This window comes from Magallana gigas, chromosome 9, assembly GCF_963853765.1.
Source record: "Magallana gigas chromosome 9, xbMagGiga1.1, whole genome shotgun sequence".
Lineage (NCBI taxonomy): Eukaryota > Metazoa > Mollusca > Bivalvia > Ostreida > Ostreidae > Magallana > Magallana gigas.
This window is the reverse complement of record NC_088861.1, coordinates 43,211,535-43,230,382: the sequence shown is the minus strand read 5'-3', so window position 1 is coordinate 43,230,382 and position 18,848 is coordinate 43,211,535. Positions and strand designations below refer to the sequence as shown.

General features: G+C 32.7%; 1 protein-coding gene and 1 long non-coding RNA gene across 3 annotated transcripts; one reads left to right on the top strand and one right to left on the bottom strand.

The window, feature by feature from the left end:
* The first annotated feature begins 2,766 nt into the window (after positions 1–2,766).
* LOC117690776 (uncharacterized) lies at positions 2,767–11,816 on the top strand. Of its 2 annotated transcripts, none has more exons than XR_010709365.1 (6): positions 2,767–3,040; positions 3,978–4,140; positions 4,259–4,401; positions 6,011–7,168; positions 7,875–7,951; positions 11,708–11,816. It is a non-coding gene; the product is annotated as an uncharacterized lncRNA (long non-coding RNA). The 2 variants fall into 2 exon arrangements; XR_010709364.1 differs by having other exon boundaries at positions 2,768–3,040; positions 4,259–5,824; positions 11,708–11,815.
* Positions 11,817–15,802: 3,986 nt separating this feature from the next.
* On the bottom strand, positions 15,803–18,048 carry LOC136271848 (uncharacterized). The gene is made up of 2 exons (XM_066072391.1): positions 17,419–18,048; positions 15,803–17,195 (listed from the first exon to the last, which is right to left on the bottom strand). The coding sequence occupies exons 1-2, from the start codon at positions 17,714–17,716 to the stop codon at positions 16,846–16,848; spliced, it is 648 nt and encodes a 215-aa protein (XP_065928463.1). The 5' UTR covers positions 17,717–18,048; the 3' UTR covers positions 15,803–16,845.
* Positions 18,049–18,848: the final 800 nt, after the last annotated feature.

Here is an 18,848-nt window from a genome sequence, read left to right as displayed (position 1 = left end):
TGTTAATAAAAGTACAGTATTATCGTTTTTATAATTTTCAAATTTAACAAAACTTGACTAAAGGATATGTTCGACAAAATTTTTGGGATGGAAGGTAAAAATCAGGAAAGCTATGAGAAGACATCACAAGTTAGAGGTACATGTATCAGTATCCAAAACTATCTTTACATGTTTTAAATCCAAGCCGCAAGAAGATCACATTAAAAATAAATTATACTAAAACAGTTGGTTTCACTTATAGACCAACTGAACTCCAATCAAAACAAAAACAAGCAGAATACACATTATTTTGATGAATGTAGGTCTGTGCAGGTCCAATCAGGGTACATGTAGGTCTCTGAGCTATTTTTGTTAAATAAAAACACAAAAACGGTCTGCTTTCAATACTACAACCGAGGTAGGACGAGGAAAGCAATGCAGTCCATGTGTCAAGAATGCATTTAAATCACAACGACTCAGAAGATGAATTCACATGTTTGAATAAAGATGTCTTCTATAAAATTTGCGGTTTTGTTTGTTTTGTTTTTTTGTTTTTGTTTTTTTTTGTTTTTTGTTTGTAATGAAAATTACACAAAACCTACATGCATATGTTTTAACCATTATTCGTAAGTATAACAAACGGTGAATTCCAAATATATATCAATCTGGTTTTATATATCGATAGGTTGTTTACGTTCGTGATTGAACACTGTCACTTTGACAGAGATGTAAACAATTTCGTCAACACTTCCATCCCTAAGAAGCAGGTCAGATATAAGTCTCAGATCATCAATTCTAAGAGAGAAAAAAGAAATACCGGTCCTGCAAAAATTGATTTATTCTTTCTTTCTTTTAAATAAAGACAATGAGAGGCTAACATCCCTTTCATAATGATTTGGTTTTGTCATACATCAAGGATAATATCCATCAGAGCTAGCTTTTGTTGGTTTTCAAATGTTGATAAAATAAAAAGATAACTAAAAAATTAAATTGTGGTGTTTAAAGTAAAAACGTTTATTCATAACCGTCATAAAATAGTATAAAAGGAAAGCATAGTAAATTAAAATAGTACAATTAAATGAAATGGCTTAAATGGCTTAATGGCTTATATAATCGATATACTCAATATCTTTGTTTAGAATATAATCTAATTTTAATTTTCAGTTTTTATGGTTATTTATGCCTGGTTTTCTATTATAAGGTCATTTTATATATTTCTTCTTATTTCCGTTGACTCATCGTGTCGTGCTAATATAATTCTGCAAGGCTTAAAAAATAACTTGAAAAATAAAAAGCAACCCATTATCATTTTAACTGACGATAATGTATCTATTCCAAAATTGAAAAAAAAAAGATCAAAATATATCTTCTTTCTCTAACCATTGTTTTAATGTATTTGTTTTGATCAGAATTTTATTGACGTACTAATTCATGCCAACATTATCGTTTTAATTTTACTTAAGCTATTCAGAATATATATATATATATATATATATATATTTATATATATATATATATATATATATATATATATATATATATATATATATATATATATATATATATATATATATATATATATATATATATATATATATATATTTCACCTCACTGTTACTCTGTAATTGTTGACTATTTGATAAATATTTCTTTTCTGTTAATTTATACGGTTTCCCACTTGAGATGACATGATACCACTATATCATTTCTTTGATTATTATACGTTATTTAATCGGCGGTTGAAAAAAAAAACTTGAAAGTTAAAGTTTTAAATTTTAAATCGCAATTGTTTCTCTTGAGTTGGTATAGATATTTTTGAAAAAAGAATTAAAATATTTTAAACGTTACATTAGTACTTTTTAAAAAATGGAAGGATATGAACGCTGTCCTTGATTTAAAACGTGAATACGAAGGTGGCACATAAACAAATGACAATGTTCACCATTCTGCAAACTTCAGGTTATTGACATACTTATACCAGTAATACTGTATCTGAGATGCATCAATCTATCAAGTAGGACGTGTCTTAGTTAACGTATAATGGACTTGTATCCTAGGAACCTCAATTAAAGAGCATTCAAGCAACAGTCTTGTATATCACATATTTGGCAAAAACATGTTCTTCATATATCATTAATTAATTTGTTAAACCCTTGCAAAGATTATGAACGGAAAGCGAATACTTGGAATGTTTGCAATTCCAAGGAGCATAACTCTGTCAAACATTGCAAGATCATATCCAACACAAATTTTGTCATAGATATTCTGATGATAATTAAGTATACATCATTTCCTTTCTGTATGTGCAACATATGCAAAGAAAATGAACCGAATATGTTGAAGGGCTGACCGACCGATCGACAGAGAGACCGACCGACCGATCGACAGACAGCAACACAAATTGCCCTGTCTTCGTCTAAAGGGGTATGAATATTTTAAACAAAACAGTCTGCAGAAAAAAATCAATAATGAGGAATTCAGTGAGAATTTTAAATTTATAACAGAATATTGTCGAGAAGAATATGAATATTTTGTTGTCTCCATTTAAAAACATATATCTGTATATTTCTAAAGTAATTAACTGATCATGATTAATATTTAAAAAACATATTCATTTGACACAGTTAAAATACCCTTTGCAAGTTTATTTCTAACTGTGTGTTTTTTTCCACCCATTTTCAAAAAGCCGCAGGAAAAAAACCTTTAACAAAACGGGGTCAACTGTTTTCAATAGAATTTCTCTCTGGTTTCGTTTTCTCGTTAGTTTTTTTTTTTCACATGTGTTTTAAAAACCTTCTTACTGCAGTAATATGGAACATTTGATGTGGTTGCTTCAAACTAAAATCTTTTACTTTTAGTCAAGTCTTTCTAGGTCATTTAGTTACCGACACTACCAACCTTTAATTTACTTTTCAATGGATTTCAGTCACTGTCCAATGATATAATGATGTAAAAACGATATTTAGATATCTTTATAATAAGCCTATGAAAATGTTATGGAATGCAATATGTTTATTGAATTAATATAATCCATTTGCAAGGAACACGGCGGGATAATGAGGTAAGTGTATAATTTAGTTTATATCATGTTTATACATTACATATTTAAAATGTACAGACTGTCACTGTTTGTACAAGAATAATAGATTTTTTTTTTGGACTTAAATAGAAATGTCCAAAGTAGATAAGATTAATTTGTTTATGGTATTACAACAAGTAAATAGCGCATATGTCATGAGCGTGTTAACAAAATGGAGGTATTTTGTTTCGTTCTTGATATTCGGAGTTTTTTCAGCCTGCATATTATGCATCAATTGTAAAAACAAAAATTTTCAGATAGTTTTGAACAAAAATTTACACAGGTTTACCTTTGAATTGCCAAAACATTTTAAGCAAATCTGCGTAATTCAATTATACCTGCCTTGATGAGTGGACAAATCTGTATTGGGGGCTAAAAATCACGTGTACCTTGTAACGTGGTTTATTCAATGACTATACTTTGTAAATCATTTTAAACCAATTATATGAGCATTGGTTGCTAGTATTTTTCTTTTAAATATGAAATATGATATCAAAAGTCTTTAAACGAAAATAATAGTATTAAAATCAATGATTCTTTATCTTTTTTGAAAGAAAACCAAATTAATTCTTTATACATGTACTTAACACGACTTCGTTCGTATCTAATACAGATCCGTTGGAATTTCTTCAACTTTCAATGATAAACTATAAATATATCAAACCAACCTGATTCTTAAAAACAAATGATTGTTTTAAACACAATTTAGAACCATTCTTTGTTGCTATTCGTAAGAAACATGCCAAACGTTTATATCAGATACATTCAAGCATTTGCAGCACCTTAAAATTACCGTTGCCAAGAAAATACGTCGATCATCACTTTATTTTCCATCAATCAATGATTCACTATCCCATTCATCTCTTTATCTGTCAGCAATTAATGATAAAGCTCTCTCATCCATCTTTTTATCTTCCAGCTATCAATGATTCAAGTTTTTCAATTATCTCTTAATCGTCCATCTATTAATGACTGCTATTATGGATCGTTGGAGGAATGTGGTGTCCCATGGTATATGTAAGGATGGTTCAGACGCTGGTCAATCGCAGTATCTTGGGATGTTTAGGGATGTCAGTGGCGAGGTAAACAACTAAGCACCAAGTTTATTTTCTTCTTTTTGTGGGAAAATAATTTACTTAGTGAGTTAAGATTACAGTTTTTAGCGAGATCTGTGAGTTCAGTGTTGTTGTTATATTGTAGATGGGAGAGGATTGGGGACAAAAGGGAAGTTGTTGCTTCTCGGTTGTGAAAACCCTCCAGTTCAAAATTACGGTCTACAAAATCGGAAAAAGACCGGAATCTCACATGATACAACCTGTTGACTCAGATAACCAGTTCAAAGTGTATATTTAACACTAAAACAGTATTTCTTATTACTCCTTCTCTTTTTGATTTAAATGGACTGGATCGGCAATATATCATTTTTTAATTGTTTGATACATGGAAATAATACATAAATGAATTCAAAGATTAAGTTAAATGCACCTTAGCTCTTTAATGCAGTTGAATCCGTTTCCCCTTAATTTTGTTTTCTAACCATAACACCGGTGTATTTAATGATGATTTTTTTCTCAGATTTTCTAATGAATTACTTTTAAGTCTTTCTGGTATCAACTTGAGTAAAAGTTTGACTTTTTATTGTTTCTGTCCCAGCAATTTTTTACCTATATTTTGCTCAAAGATTGTGTGACTTCTTTTTAAGAATGCTTACATGTTGTGCATGAAAGGATTTTAAATTTTCAGATTAATTGGAGCATGAAAAGTGAAGCTGTTCAAATTGCATTCTTTTTATAGTCGTGCATTGTTCATTAATTGGTGTGTGTTTATGTCACAATGATTTTTGCAGGGTATCCTCATTATAGTTTCAGTGTTTTATAAAAGCCTATGTCATACTTATTATTAAATTTAATGATAAGACATATGTTCTAAAACTCTAAAACACATTTATAATGGCCAATATTTTTGTTAAAAACTAAATTGTGAAGTTTAAACAGAATGCCAAAAATCTAGAAATGACGTCGGCGACGTGTGAATACTATCCTCACTTCTTAATCGATACAATATACACTCTGTACATGCATTATCTTTAGAAGTAATTATCATTAAGCATTAACTTTTATAGATCTAATTTAAAAGAGTAAATATTTTGCATATGTGACTTAACATTTAGATCAACACACGTACAATGAATAATAAATTTGTAACATTTGCTAGGCAAATTGATAGGAAAGCTATTCAATTTATATCTTTACCAGTAACGATAATGTATGTGTAAAAATCATAAAATAGACATGTAGAAAATAAGAAGTTTAAATCTCAACTGTTTAGGTTTATCCATCTAGTCCGTGAAATTGATACTGATACACGAGGAAATTTAAGGCATCCAAGCTCCGATTTAATTAGAATGTCTACGTCTATCATGCAGGTTGAAAGATATATATTGATTTTCCAGGTTGTGACTGTCAGTCAATATATCGGGTCTCGATAGCTTAGTAGTTAGAGCAATGCCACGGTACGCCAAAGGCTATGGGTTTGGGTCCCGGTGAATACTTGACTTACAATTGGCGCCCAACGTACAAATTCCACGTTCACTCCCTAGGAGCATTTTTCACATTTCCCTCATTCGTAGAATTCTATTCATATATTTGAGGTCAAATTTCTACCAAGAGATGGAGTATGTCAGCTGATAAATAGGTGTGTGACTGTCAATCAATTTATCGATCCTCAATAGCTCAGTTGTTAGAGCGCTGGAACGGTATACCAAAGGTAAAATTGAAAATATCAAGTCATCATCACTTACATTTTGTACATCCAGATTGGGACTTGAACCCAAATTCCCCACACAAAATGCATGGTTGCTTTAACATTAAGCTATCTGGATTTATGTACATGTAAATAAGCATGATAAATAATTTGATATGTTCAAAACAAAAATTTCAAATTTCATTACAGAATGGAGTGTTGAGGCTCTTGGGCAGCCAACCAACTTTCATTCAATTTCTGCACCTGAGCTCAATAGCCATCTTGAAAAGTTCTATGCAGAGGCTGCACCAAGGCCAAATGAAAAAAGATCTCAATCTATGACCAAACAACAAGCGTCCGAATATCATAACAATACATTCAAAAGCATTAAACCGTCACATTCATGATATTGGACGACAATTTGATATTGTACGTGACCGAGAATTTAGAGAAAGTAACAATGTTCTAGATGGAAAACTAAAGAAAAACCTATAAAATGGCCTCTCACGACCAATCAAACACAAAGAAATCATTCCTAAACAGGACCTAGACAAAATTTCTGCCATGTTTTCGGGGAACCAACACCAATTTCTTTAAGATTCCGAATCTGGTTACTTATTGCAATTCAATTTATCAGCAGGGGGTTAGAATTTCATGAACAACTAAAAACTTATTCATTTGAATTTCATGTTGATGAAAATAAACAGGAATATGTTGCTTTGTCACATGAAACGAAACAGAAAAATTGGCAATGAGGAATTGATGCCAATGAAAACCCAAAAGAGAAAAGAATGTATGAGGTACCTTCTGCTGGGGCAAAATGTCCAGTCGCCTCTTTGAAACTCTACCTCTCGAAGTTGGACCCTAAGGCAACATTTTTATTTAACAGATGTTCAAAGGAAGCGCCTATATCTCCAACAACTGAGGAAATTTGGTTCACAGATGTTCCGATAAAAAAATACCAATTCACTCGGTTCATGGCCGACATTTGTAAAAATGCAAAATGCAGTAAAACTTACACTGCACATAGCCTACGTGCAACCTCAATCCAAGAATGAACGACGCAGGTTTTGAGGTTCGACACATTATGCATATGAGTGGCCATAAAAATGAATCTTCTGTGAGAAGTTATAGTAGAGATTGTTCTACTTACCAGAAGGCTTCAATGAGTAAAGCTTTGTCAAATTTGGTAGTTCCTCAAAACGAAACAAGCGACCCAATTTCAGCCAACCACGCCGTTAGTAAACCTCCCAATGGCAATGAATGTGAAGTCTCAGTTACAGCTCCAATGACATCTGCAGAGATCCCAATTGCTTTTCAATCATCTACCTTCTCCTCGGGATTTATAGGGAATTCTGCCTTTCACCAGTGTGTGTTTTATTTCACTTCTAAGTAGATTAATCCAACACATCTCGTTCTGTGATCGTTTACATTCCAAACAAACATGGCCGTCTTTCTCCACTTCGAAATTTAGGTCAATCCGTTACTATAGAATGACGTATTCTTGCGCGGTCAATTCTAAATTTAATGTTGTAATGTACGAAAAAAACATAAAACTTTGAATCTTTTGTTGTTGAAAATTAAATTATGAGGAATGAATTTAAAATTTATTAGTTTTATACGATATAAAATGGTTTGGGGCAGTTTACGCTTTTTTATAAACCGCTTCGCGGGTTATAAAGAGTGAACTGCCCCAAACCATTTTATATCGTATAAAACTAATAAATTTTAAATTCATTACTTAAATAAACTTTCACCATGCGTTTAAATTGTCATGTTGTGACGTATTGTCAGAAAGTAGAAGTCACTGGGTGTCGGGGATACCTAAGGTTTTAAAGTTCTCATTTTATTTAGTTCCGGCTCATTGTTGTCAAGGGGGCGTGGCCTTTACACTATAAAACACTGTCATGTGACTGGGTTATCCAATCAAAAGCTTCAATTTGTATGAAATTAAATTATTAATCTATCACTTCAATTGGTGAAATGCCGTTCGATAAAGTGAGAGATTTGAGGCCATTGCGCCACAACTTTGTCTAGCGTGAGTGGCTTTAAAAACGTTCATTTTTTTTATCAGGTCGGTGAAATGGACACAAATACAATAAGAGATTTGACTCAGAGGTCTTTGAGCTCCAGTCTTATAAGACTTTCAAGGTATGTCATTGTAGGCAGCCTAAATCTAGTAAGATTGTCGCGATCCATAATTCCAGTCCATGAAATTTATCCCGATATATCTACAGATTTTGGAAGATTGAACACTAATGTTATTAGACTCTCTAGATCCATTCTATCTAGATCCGTCAATGAAATTGATGACGAGAGAGTTAGAGATTTAGGGAGGGTGTTGAACTTGTATTTTATTAACCCGTCTAGATCCATTATGCCGGTCAATGAAATTGATGACGAGATACTTACGATAAATGAATTACTTGAATGTGATGGGGATGGAAATGATAGTAATGATTATACGGTGGAAGATTCAAGAAATGTGTATAATTACTTTCGGCGACGGCGGCGTCGGTCTAATACAATCATTTTTTAAGAACCAATTTGATAAATTACATATCGAGTCCAAATGGACCCAAATGGAAACTCAATTGGAAACAAAAGGAAATTGAATGTCACAATTGAAAAATTTTTACTCATTTTTTAAGAACCAATTTGATAAATTACATATCGAGTCCAAATGGACCCAAATGGAAACTCAATTGGAAACAAAAGGAAATTGAATGTCACAATTGAAAAATTTTTACTCATTTTTTAAGAACCAATTTGATAAATTACATATCGAGTCCAAATGGACCCAAATGGAAACTCAATTGGAAACAAAAGGAAATTGAATGTCACAATTGAAAAATTTTTACTCATTTTTTAAGAACCAATTTGATAAATTACATATCGAGTCCAAATGGACCCAAATGGAAACTCAATTGGAAACAAAAGGAAATTGAATGTCACAATTGAAAAATTTTTACTCATTTTTTAAGAACCAATTTGATAAATTACATATCGAGTCCAAATGGACCCAAATGGAAACTCAATTGGAAACAAAAGGAAATTGAATGTCACAATTGAAAAATTTTTACTCATCGTGCCGTGCTACATGCGATATAATTCTGCAAGGCTTTAAAAACTAACTTGAATAATAAACAGCAATCCATTATCATTTTAACTGACCATAATGTATTTATTAAAAAAATGAAAAAAGAAGATCAAAGAATATCTTTATTCTCTAACCATTCTTTTAATGGATTTGTTTTGATCGGTATTTCATGGGCGTACTATTTGATGCCATCATTATCGTTTTGTTATTTCTTATGCTATTCATAATAATGTCAATATAACCATAATATTTTTCATCTCACTGTTACTCTGTAATTGTTGACTATTTGATAAATATTTCTTTTCTGTTAATTTATATGGTTTCCCACATGATATGACATGATACCACTGTATCATTTCCTAATTATTATACTTTATTTAATCGGCGGTTAAAAAAAAAACTTCAAAGTAAAAGTTTTAAATTTTAAATTGCATTTGTTTCTCTTCAGTTGGTATAGAAATTTAAAAAAAAAAGAAAAGAATTAAAATATTTTAAACGTTACATTAGTACTATTAAAAAGAAAATCAAAAACAATGAAAGGATATCAACACTGTCCTTGATTTAAAATTTGAAAACGAATGTGGCATTTATACAAATGACAATGTTCACCATTCTGCAAACTTCAGGTTATTTACATACTTATACCAGTAATACTGTATCTGAGATGCATCAATCTATCAAGTAGAACCTGTCTTAGTTAACGTATAATGGACTTGTATTCCAGGTACCTCAGTTAAAGAGCATTCAAGCAACAGTCTTGTATATCACATATTTGACAAAAATATGTTTTTTATGATAAATTATTAATTAATTTGTTAAACCTTTGCAAAGATTATGAACGGAAAGCAAATAATTGGAATTAATATTTTTGCAATTCCAAGGAACCTAACTGTCAAACATTGCAAGATCATTCCCAACACAAATTTTGTCATAGATATTCTGATGATAAATAAGTATACATAATTTCATTTCTGTATGTGCAACATATGCAAAGAAAATGAACCGAATATGTTGAAGGACTGACTGACCGAAAGACAAGAGAGACCGACCGACCGATCGTCAGACAGACAGCAACGCAAATTGCCTTTCCTTCGTCTAAAGGGGCATGAATATTTTAAATCAAATAGCCTACAGAAAAAAATCATATATAAGGAGTTCAGTGAGAATTTTTAAATTTATGCCAGAATATTGTTGTGAAGAATATGAACATTTTGCTTGTCTTCGTTTAAAACCATAAACTTAAATATTTCTAAATTTATTAATATTAAAAATTCTATTCATTTGACACAGTTAAAATACCCTATGCAAGTTTATTTCTAACGGTGAGGTTTTTTCTACCCATTTTCAGAAAACCGCGGAAAAAAACCTTTAGCAAAACGGAGTCAACAGTTTTCATTGGAATCTCTCTCTCTGGTTTCGTTATCTCATTATTGATTTTTATTGTCATGTGTGTTTTTAAAACCATCTGACAACAGTGAACAATGTACAGTAATACCGAAGTTTTTTTATCGTACAAGTCAATTGATTTTCACCGCTGCAAAGGCGTCCTCGTAACTAATCGGCTATTCAATTTGAACAATCAACATTCGTTGTGGTTGCTTCAAAACAATAAAAAAATCATATACTTTTAGTCAAGTCTTTTTAAATTATTTAGTTACCGACACTAGCAACCTTTATTTTACTTTTCAATAGACTTTAGCCGCTGTCCAATGATATCATGATTTAAAAACTATATTTAGATATCTTATAATAAGGCAATGAAAATATGTTATAGAATACAGATTTTTTATTAAGTTTGTATTATTCATTTACAAGGAACATGGAGAAATAAGAAAGTAGGTGTTTGATTTAGTTTCTGTCATGTTCATACACTACGTATTTCAATGTATAGACTGTCACTATTTGTACAAGCATAATAGATCGTTTTTCTTCTTAGATAGAAATATCCCAAGTAAATAAAATTAATTTCTGTATTGTATTACAACAAGTAAATAGCGCATACGTCATGAGCATGTTAACAAAATGGAGCTATTTTGTTTCGTTCTTGATATTCGGAGTTTAATCAGCCTGCATATTATGCATCGATTGTAAAACCAACAATTTTCAGGTGGTTTTGAACAAAAATTTATACAGGTTTACTTTTGAATTGCCAAACCATTTTAAGCAAATCTGCGTAATTCAATTATACCTGCCTTGATGAGTGGACGAATCAGTTATGGGGACAAAATCACGTGTACCTTGTGACGTTGTTTACTCAATGACTATACTTTGTAAATCATTTTAAACCAATTATATGAGCATAGGTTGCTAGTATTTTTCTTTTAAATATGAAATATGATATCAAAAGTCTTTAAACGAAAATAATAGTATTAAAATCAATGATCCTCTATCTTTATTTGAAAGAAAACCAAATTAATTCTTTATACTTAACATGACTTCGTTCGTATCTAACACAAATCCGTTGGAATTTGTTCAACTTTTAATGATAAAATATAAATATATAAAACCAACCTGATTCTTTAAAACAAAAATGCTTGTTTTAAACACAATTTAGAACCATTCTTTGTTGCTATTCGTAAGAAACATGCCAAACGTTTATATTAGATACATTCAAGCATGCATTTGCAGCATTTTAAAACTACCGTGGCCAAGAAAATATGTCGTTCATCACTTTATCTTCCATCAATCAATGATTTACTATCCCATTCATCTCTTTATCTGTCAGCAATTAAAGATATAGCTCTCTCATCTTTTTATCTTCCAGCTATCAATGATTCAGGTTATTCATTAATCTCTTAATCTTCCAGCTATTAATGACTGCTATTATGGATCGTTGGAGGAATGTGGTGTCCCATGGTATATGTAAGGATGGTTCAGACGCTGGTCAATCGCAGTATCTGAGGATGTTTAAGGATGTCAGTGGCGAGGTAAACAACTAAGCACCAAGTTTATTTTCTTCTTTTTGTGGGAATATAATTTACTTAGTGAGTTAAGATTACAGTTTTTAGCGAGACAAAAGGGAAGTTGTTGCTTCTCGGTTGTGAAAACCCTCCAGTTCAAAATTACGGTCTACAGAATCGGAAAAAGACCGGAATCACACATGATACAACCTGTTGACTCAGATAACCAGTTCAAAGTGTATATTTTACACTAAAACAGTATTTCTTATTACTCCTTTTCTTTTTGATTTTGATGGACTGGATCGGCAATATATCATTTTTTGATTGTTTGATACATGGAAATAATACATAAATGAATTCAAAGATTAAGTTAAATGCACCTTAGCTCTTTAGGCAGTTGAATCCGTTTCCTCTTTATTCTGTTTTCTAACCATAACACCGGTGTATTTAATTATGATTTTTTTTCTCAGATTTTCTAATGAATTACTTTTAAGTCTTTCTGGTATCAACTTGAGTAAAAGTTTGACTTTTTATTGTTTCTGTCCCAGCAATTTTTACCTTTATTTTGCTCAAAGATTTTGTGACTTTTTTTTAAGAATGCTTACATGTTGTGCATGAAAGGTTTTTAAATTTTCAGATTAATTGGAGCATGAAAAGTGAAGCTGTTAAATTGCATTCTATTTATAGTCGTGCATTGTTAAATATTGGTGTGTGTTTCTGTCACAATGATTTTTGCAGGGTATCCTCATTATAGTTTCAGTGTTTTATAAAAGCCTATGTCATAGTTATTATTAAATTTAATGATAAGACATATTTTCTAAAACTTTAAAACACATTTATAATGGCCAATATTTCTGTTAAAAACTAAATTGTGAAGTTTAAACAGAATGCCAAAAATCTAGAAATGACGTCGGCGACGTGTGAATACTATCCTCACTTCTTAATCGATACAATATACACTCTGTACATGCATTATCTTTAGAAGTAATTATCATTAAGCATTAACATTTATAGATCTGATTTAAAAGAGTAGATATTTTGCATATGTGACATAACATTTAGATCAACACACGTACAATGAATAATAAATTTGTAACATTTGCTTGGCAAATTGATCAGGAAAGCTATTCAATTTATATCTTTACCAGTAACGATAATGTATGTGTAAAAATCATAAAATAGACATGTAGAAAATAAGAAGTTTAAATCTCAACTGTTTAGGTTTATCCATCTAGTCCGTGAAATTGATACTGATACACGAGGAAATTTAAGGCATCCAAGCTCCGATTTAATTAGAATGTCTACGTCTATCATGCAGGTTGAAAGATATGTATTGATTTTCCAGGTTGTGACTGTCAGTCAATATATCGGGTCTCGATAGCTCAGTAGTTAGAGCAATGCCACGGTACGCCAAAGGCTATGGGTGTGGGTCCCGGTGAATACTTGACTTACAATTGGCACCCAACGTACAAATTCCACATTCACTCCCTAGGAGCATTTTTCAAAAAATTTCCCTCATTCGTAGAATTCTAATCGTAAATTTGAGGACAATTTTTTAGCAAGAGATGGAGTATGTCAGCTGATAAACAGGTGTGTGACTGTCAATCAATTTATCGGGCCTCAATAGCTCTGTTGTTATAGCACTGGAACGGTATACCAAAGGTCCTGGGTTTGAGACCCGGTTTAGACTTGACTTTTCACCACCTGGTACACTGACACAGTGAGGGAATTTGAGGCGATGGGACACCAATTTTATTACACTGTCTAGGTAATCACTCCAGTTGTTGAAATGTACACCAATACAGTAAAAGATTTGAGGCCTTCAAGGCCCAAATTTGTTAGATTTTCTAAATAAAATTGTCTTAATGGTCCTCCATACACCTGGGGAAAGTTCTGCAAACCCATTTTTCCAAATTACTTAAAAATCTTTTATTAATTTTTGTTTGTGGGAGTCTTTTAATTAAAAATTTTAATGCTCTCATGCTTCATGAAAATAAAAGTGAATGCGGTAGTCAAACAAGGGAACGGTGTGTTAGTTTACCGAAGCTACATCCACTGCACCACAGAGATAGACACAGTGTTATCATGGCAATTAATATAAACTTTCACAATTCGTTCAAATCGTCAGTTGTGACGTACTGTCAAAAAAAGTAGAAGTCATGGGATGTTGGGGACACCTATGGTCTTAAAGTTCTCATTTTATTAGACTGTCTAAATATATCACTTTAATCGGTGAAATGCATGTCAATAAAGTGAGAGATGTGAGGCCATTGCGCCTAAACTTGGCCTATCACGCCAGTGAGTGGCCTTATGTGTTAAAAACGTTCATTTTATTAATCAGGTCGGTGACATGGACACAAATACAGTACGAGATTTGTCTCAGAAGTCTTTGAGCTCCAGTCTTATAAGACTTTCAAGGTCTGTCACTGTAGTCAGCCTAAATCTAATAAGATTGTCGAGGTCCATTACTCCAGTCCATGAAATTGATCCTGATAGATTTAGAGATTTTGGGAGGTTGAACTTCAGTGTTATTAGACCGTCTAGATCCATTATTCCAGTAAATCAAATTGATGACGAGACAGTTAGAGATTTAGGGAGGGTGTTGAACTTGTATTTTATTAGCCCTTCTAGATCCATTCCTCCGGTCAATGATATTGATGACGAGACAGAGGTCAATGAAATTGATGACGAGACAGAGATTTAGGGAGGGTGTTGAACTTGTATGTTATTAGCCCGTCTAAATCCGTTAGTCCGGTCAATGAAATTGATGACGAGACAGTTAGAGATTTAAGAGGGGTGTGGAACTTGTATGTTATTAGCCCGTCTTGATCCGTTACTCCGGTCAATGAAATTGATGACGAGACAGAGGTCAATGAAATTGATGACGAGACAGTTAGAGATTTAGGGAGGGTGTTGAGCTTGTATGTTATTAGCCCGTCTTGATCCGTTACTCCGGTCAATGAAATTGATGACGAGCCAGAGGTCAATGATATTGATGACGAGACAGTTAGAGATTTAGGGAGGGTGTTGAACTTGTATGTTATTAGCCCGTCTAGATCCGTTACTCCGGTCAATGAAATTGATGACGAGCCAGAGGTCAATGATATTGATGACGAGACAGTTAGAGATTTAGGGAGGATGTTCAACTTGTATTTTTTTAGCCCGTCTAGATCCGTTACTCCGGTCAATGAAATTAATGACGAGCCAGAGGTCAATGAAATTGATGACGAGACAGTTAGAGATTTGGTGTTCAACTTGTATTTTTTAGCCCGTCTAGATCCGTTACTCCGGTCAATGAATTTGATGACGAGCCAGAGGTCAATGAAATTGATGACGAGACAGAGGTCAATGAAATTGATGACGAGACAGTTAGAGATTTAGGGAGGGTGTTGAACTTGTATGTTATTAGCCCGTCTAGATCCGTTACTCCGATCAATGAAATTGATGACGAGAAACAGAGGTCAATGACATTGATGACGAGACAGTTAGAGATTTAGGATGGTGTTGAATTTGTATTATTAACCCGTCTAGATCCATTACTCCGGTCAATGAAATTATTGACCAGACAGAGATTTGGGGAGGTTGTTGAACTCTAAAGTTATTAGACTGTCTAGATTCATAGCTCTAGTCAATAAAATTATTGACGAGACATTTAGAGATTTGCGGAAGTTGAACTCTAATGTTATTAGACTGTCTAGATCCATCACTCCAGTCAATGAAATTGATGACGAGACAGTTAGGGATTTGGGGAGGTTGTTGAACCCTAACGGTATTAGACTGCCTAGGTCTATCACTCTAGTCAATGAAATTGATTCGGAGACAGTTTGAGATTTTGGGAGGTTGAATCACTTTGTTCGTTTGTCTAAATCTATTAATTCAGATAGTTTGATTTAAGGAATGAATTTAAAATTTATTAGTTTTATACGATATAAAACGCTTATAAAAAAGCGTAAACTGCCCCAAACCTGTTTATATCGTATAAAACTAATAAATTTTAAATTCATTCCTTATAATTTAATTTTCATCAACAAAAGATTCAAAGTTTTATGTTTATTTCGTACATTACAACATTAAATTTAAAATTAACCGCGCAAGAATACGTCATTCTATAGTAACGGATTGACCTAAATATTTCGAAACGGAGAAAGAAGGCCATGTTTGTTTGGAATGTAAACGATCACAGAACGAGATGTGTTGGATTAATCTACTTAGAAGTGAAATTAAACACACACTAGTGAAAGGCAGAATTCGCTATAAATCCCGAGGAGAATGTAGATGACTGAAAAGCAATTGGGATCTCTGCAGATGTCATTGGAGCTGTAGCTGAGACTTCACATTCATTGGGAGGTTTACTAACGGCGTGGTTGGCTGAAATTGGGTCGCTTGTTTCGTTTTGAGGAACTACCAAATTTGATAAAGCTTTACTCATTGAAGCCTTTTGGTAAGTAGAACAATCTCTACCATAACTTCTCACAGAAGATTCATTTTTATGGCCACTCATATGCATAATGTGTCGAACCTCAAATCCTGCGTCGTTCATTCCTTGGATTGAGGTTGCACGTAGGCTATGTGCAGTGTAAGTTTTACTGCATTTTGCATTTTTATAAATGTCGGCCATGAACCGAGTGAATTGGTATTTTTTATCGGAACATCTGTGTACCAAATTTCCTCAGTTGTTGGAGATTTAAGCGCTTCCTTTGAACATCTGTTGAATAAAAATGTTGCCTTAGGGTCCAACTTCGAGAGGTAGAGTTTCAAAGAGGCGACTGGACATTTTGCCCCAGCAGAAGGTACCTCATACATTCTTTTCTCTTTTTGGTTTTCATTTGCATCAATTCCTCCTTGCCAATTTTTCTGTTTCGTTTCATGTGACAAAGCAACATATTCCTGTTTATTTTCATCAACATGAAATTCAAATGAATCAGTTTTTAGTTGTTCATGAAATTCTAACCCCCTGCTGATAAATTGAATTGCAATTAGTAACCAGATTCGGAATCTTAAAGAGATTGGGGTTGGTTCCCCGAAAACATAGGCAGAAATTTTGTCTAGGTCCTGTTTAGGAATGATTTCTTTGTGTTTGATTGGTCGTGAGAGGCCATCTTGTAGGTTTTCTTTAGTTTTCCATCTAGAACATTGTTACTTTCTCTAAATTCTCGGTCACGTACGATATCAAATTGTCGTCCAATATCATGAATGTGACGGTTTAATGCTGACCTTATGCTTTTGAATGTATTGTTATGATATTCGGACGCTTGTTGTTTGGTCATAGATTGAGATCTCTTTTCATTTGGCCTTGGTGCAGCCTCTGCATAGAACTTTTCAAGATGGCTATTGAGCTCAGGTGCAGAAATTGAATGAAAGTTGGTTAGCTGCCCAAGAGCCTCAACACTCCATTCTGTAATGAAATTTTGAAATTTTTATTTTGAACATATCAAATTATTTATCATGCTTATTTACATGTACATAAATCCAGATAGCTTAATGTTAAAGCAACCATGCATTTTGTGTGGGGAATTTGGGTTCAAGTCCCAATCTGGATGTACAAAATGTAAATGATGATGACTTGATATTTTTTTTCAATTTCAGCATTTCATTATATATTTAAATCATAAATTTACCTTGAAACAAATTTAATCCCCACTTAGTGTTAGATTTTGTGGCTTTTGACTGTCTTCTTTCTTTAAGATCCTGAATTTCTGCATCACTGACAGATTTAAATCTCTTGCTATAGGATGGCTCTTGCAGCATTGTTTCTTCTGTTTTTATAGGGCTTAAAACCCTCTCAAGCTCCTCCTCTGCTTCATTTGTTGATGTTGAGACATCAAACTCACCATCCAGTAATTGGTGCAGTGTGTCCCAATCAATATCTATAATCTCTACAGTCTCCCCTACACCCAGCATCTCAAAATCTGCCATGTTGTTTATAGCAGACGACAACAAACCAAACAACTATAGTTCCATCTGAATTTTGTCTCAATAATATATTTAGTATAAACCTTGTCTTAATTGTTTAAATGAACAATACAAACAATTTTTTTTATGATATTTATTTTTCAAGGTTTAAGATTGTATATAATGTGTATTATATGATCTCTAATGTAAACAGGAAGTAATGATAAAAGTAGTTCCGGCTCATTGTTGTCAAGGGAGCGTGGCCCCATAGGCAACATTCTTTATGCAATATAAAACACTGTCATGTGACTGGCTAATCCAATCAAAAGCTTCAATTTGTATGAAATTAAATTATTTGATAACATTGAAGATGTTTCATCTCAAAGCTTGAAATGCCTACTATAAAATAAACTTCACAATGCCTGTATTAAAAATATAGCCAATTATCTGACTAAGATAATATATATTTCCAAAAATGATACCTTATATTTCTTAAATAGACTACTATGGAATCATTAGATTTCGTGGTGGCTCAATTTTCGTGGAATTCGTGGGTACCTCTTATCCACGAATTAACATCCTCCACGAATTAATAAATTAAGGCAATAAATACATATTTCCTTTTGTAGGTATACGAGGATACACGAAATAACGTCCCCACAAACCTGTAAAATTTAAGCAATCCACGAAAATTGGCCCCCACGAATTTAAATGATTCCACAGTATTTGTAAAAATCTGGCAATATATCTACAAGGTATCTAAAACCCTATCAATTTGAATGAGATTAAATGTGCCGTGTATTTTAATTTTAAAAGAGAACAAAATCTCTCTCTCTCTCTCTCTCTCTCTCTCTCTCTCTCTCTCTCTCTCTCTCTATGACATTCTCTCTAAAAATAAATGATTTCCTCCATTTATCTTATGCTAAATAGTGAGAAAACTAGTTCAATCTTGGTCCTGCAGCTTTGTTATTTTTTACTCCTTTGAAACACTTTAAATCATGATTTGATGAATATTGTCATTTATTAATGACGAAGATGAACAACTAACTGCAAATAAACTACCTTAACTACAATGTTGAACCCAGATAAATATACAGAGGGTTATTAAGCACCTAATTTTAGACAGGCAGCAGGATCTCCCTAAAGACTAAGAAAG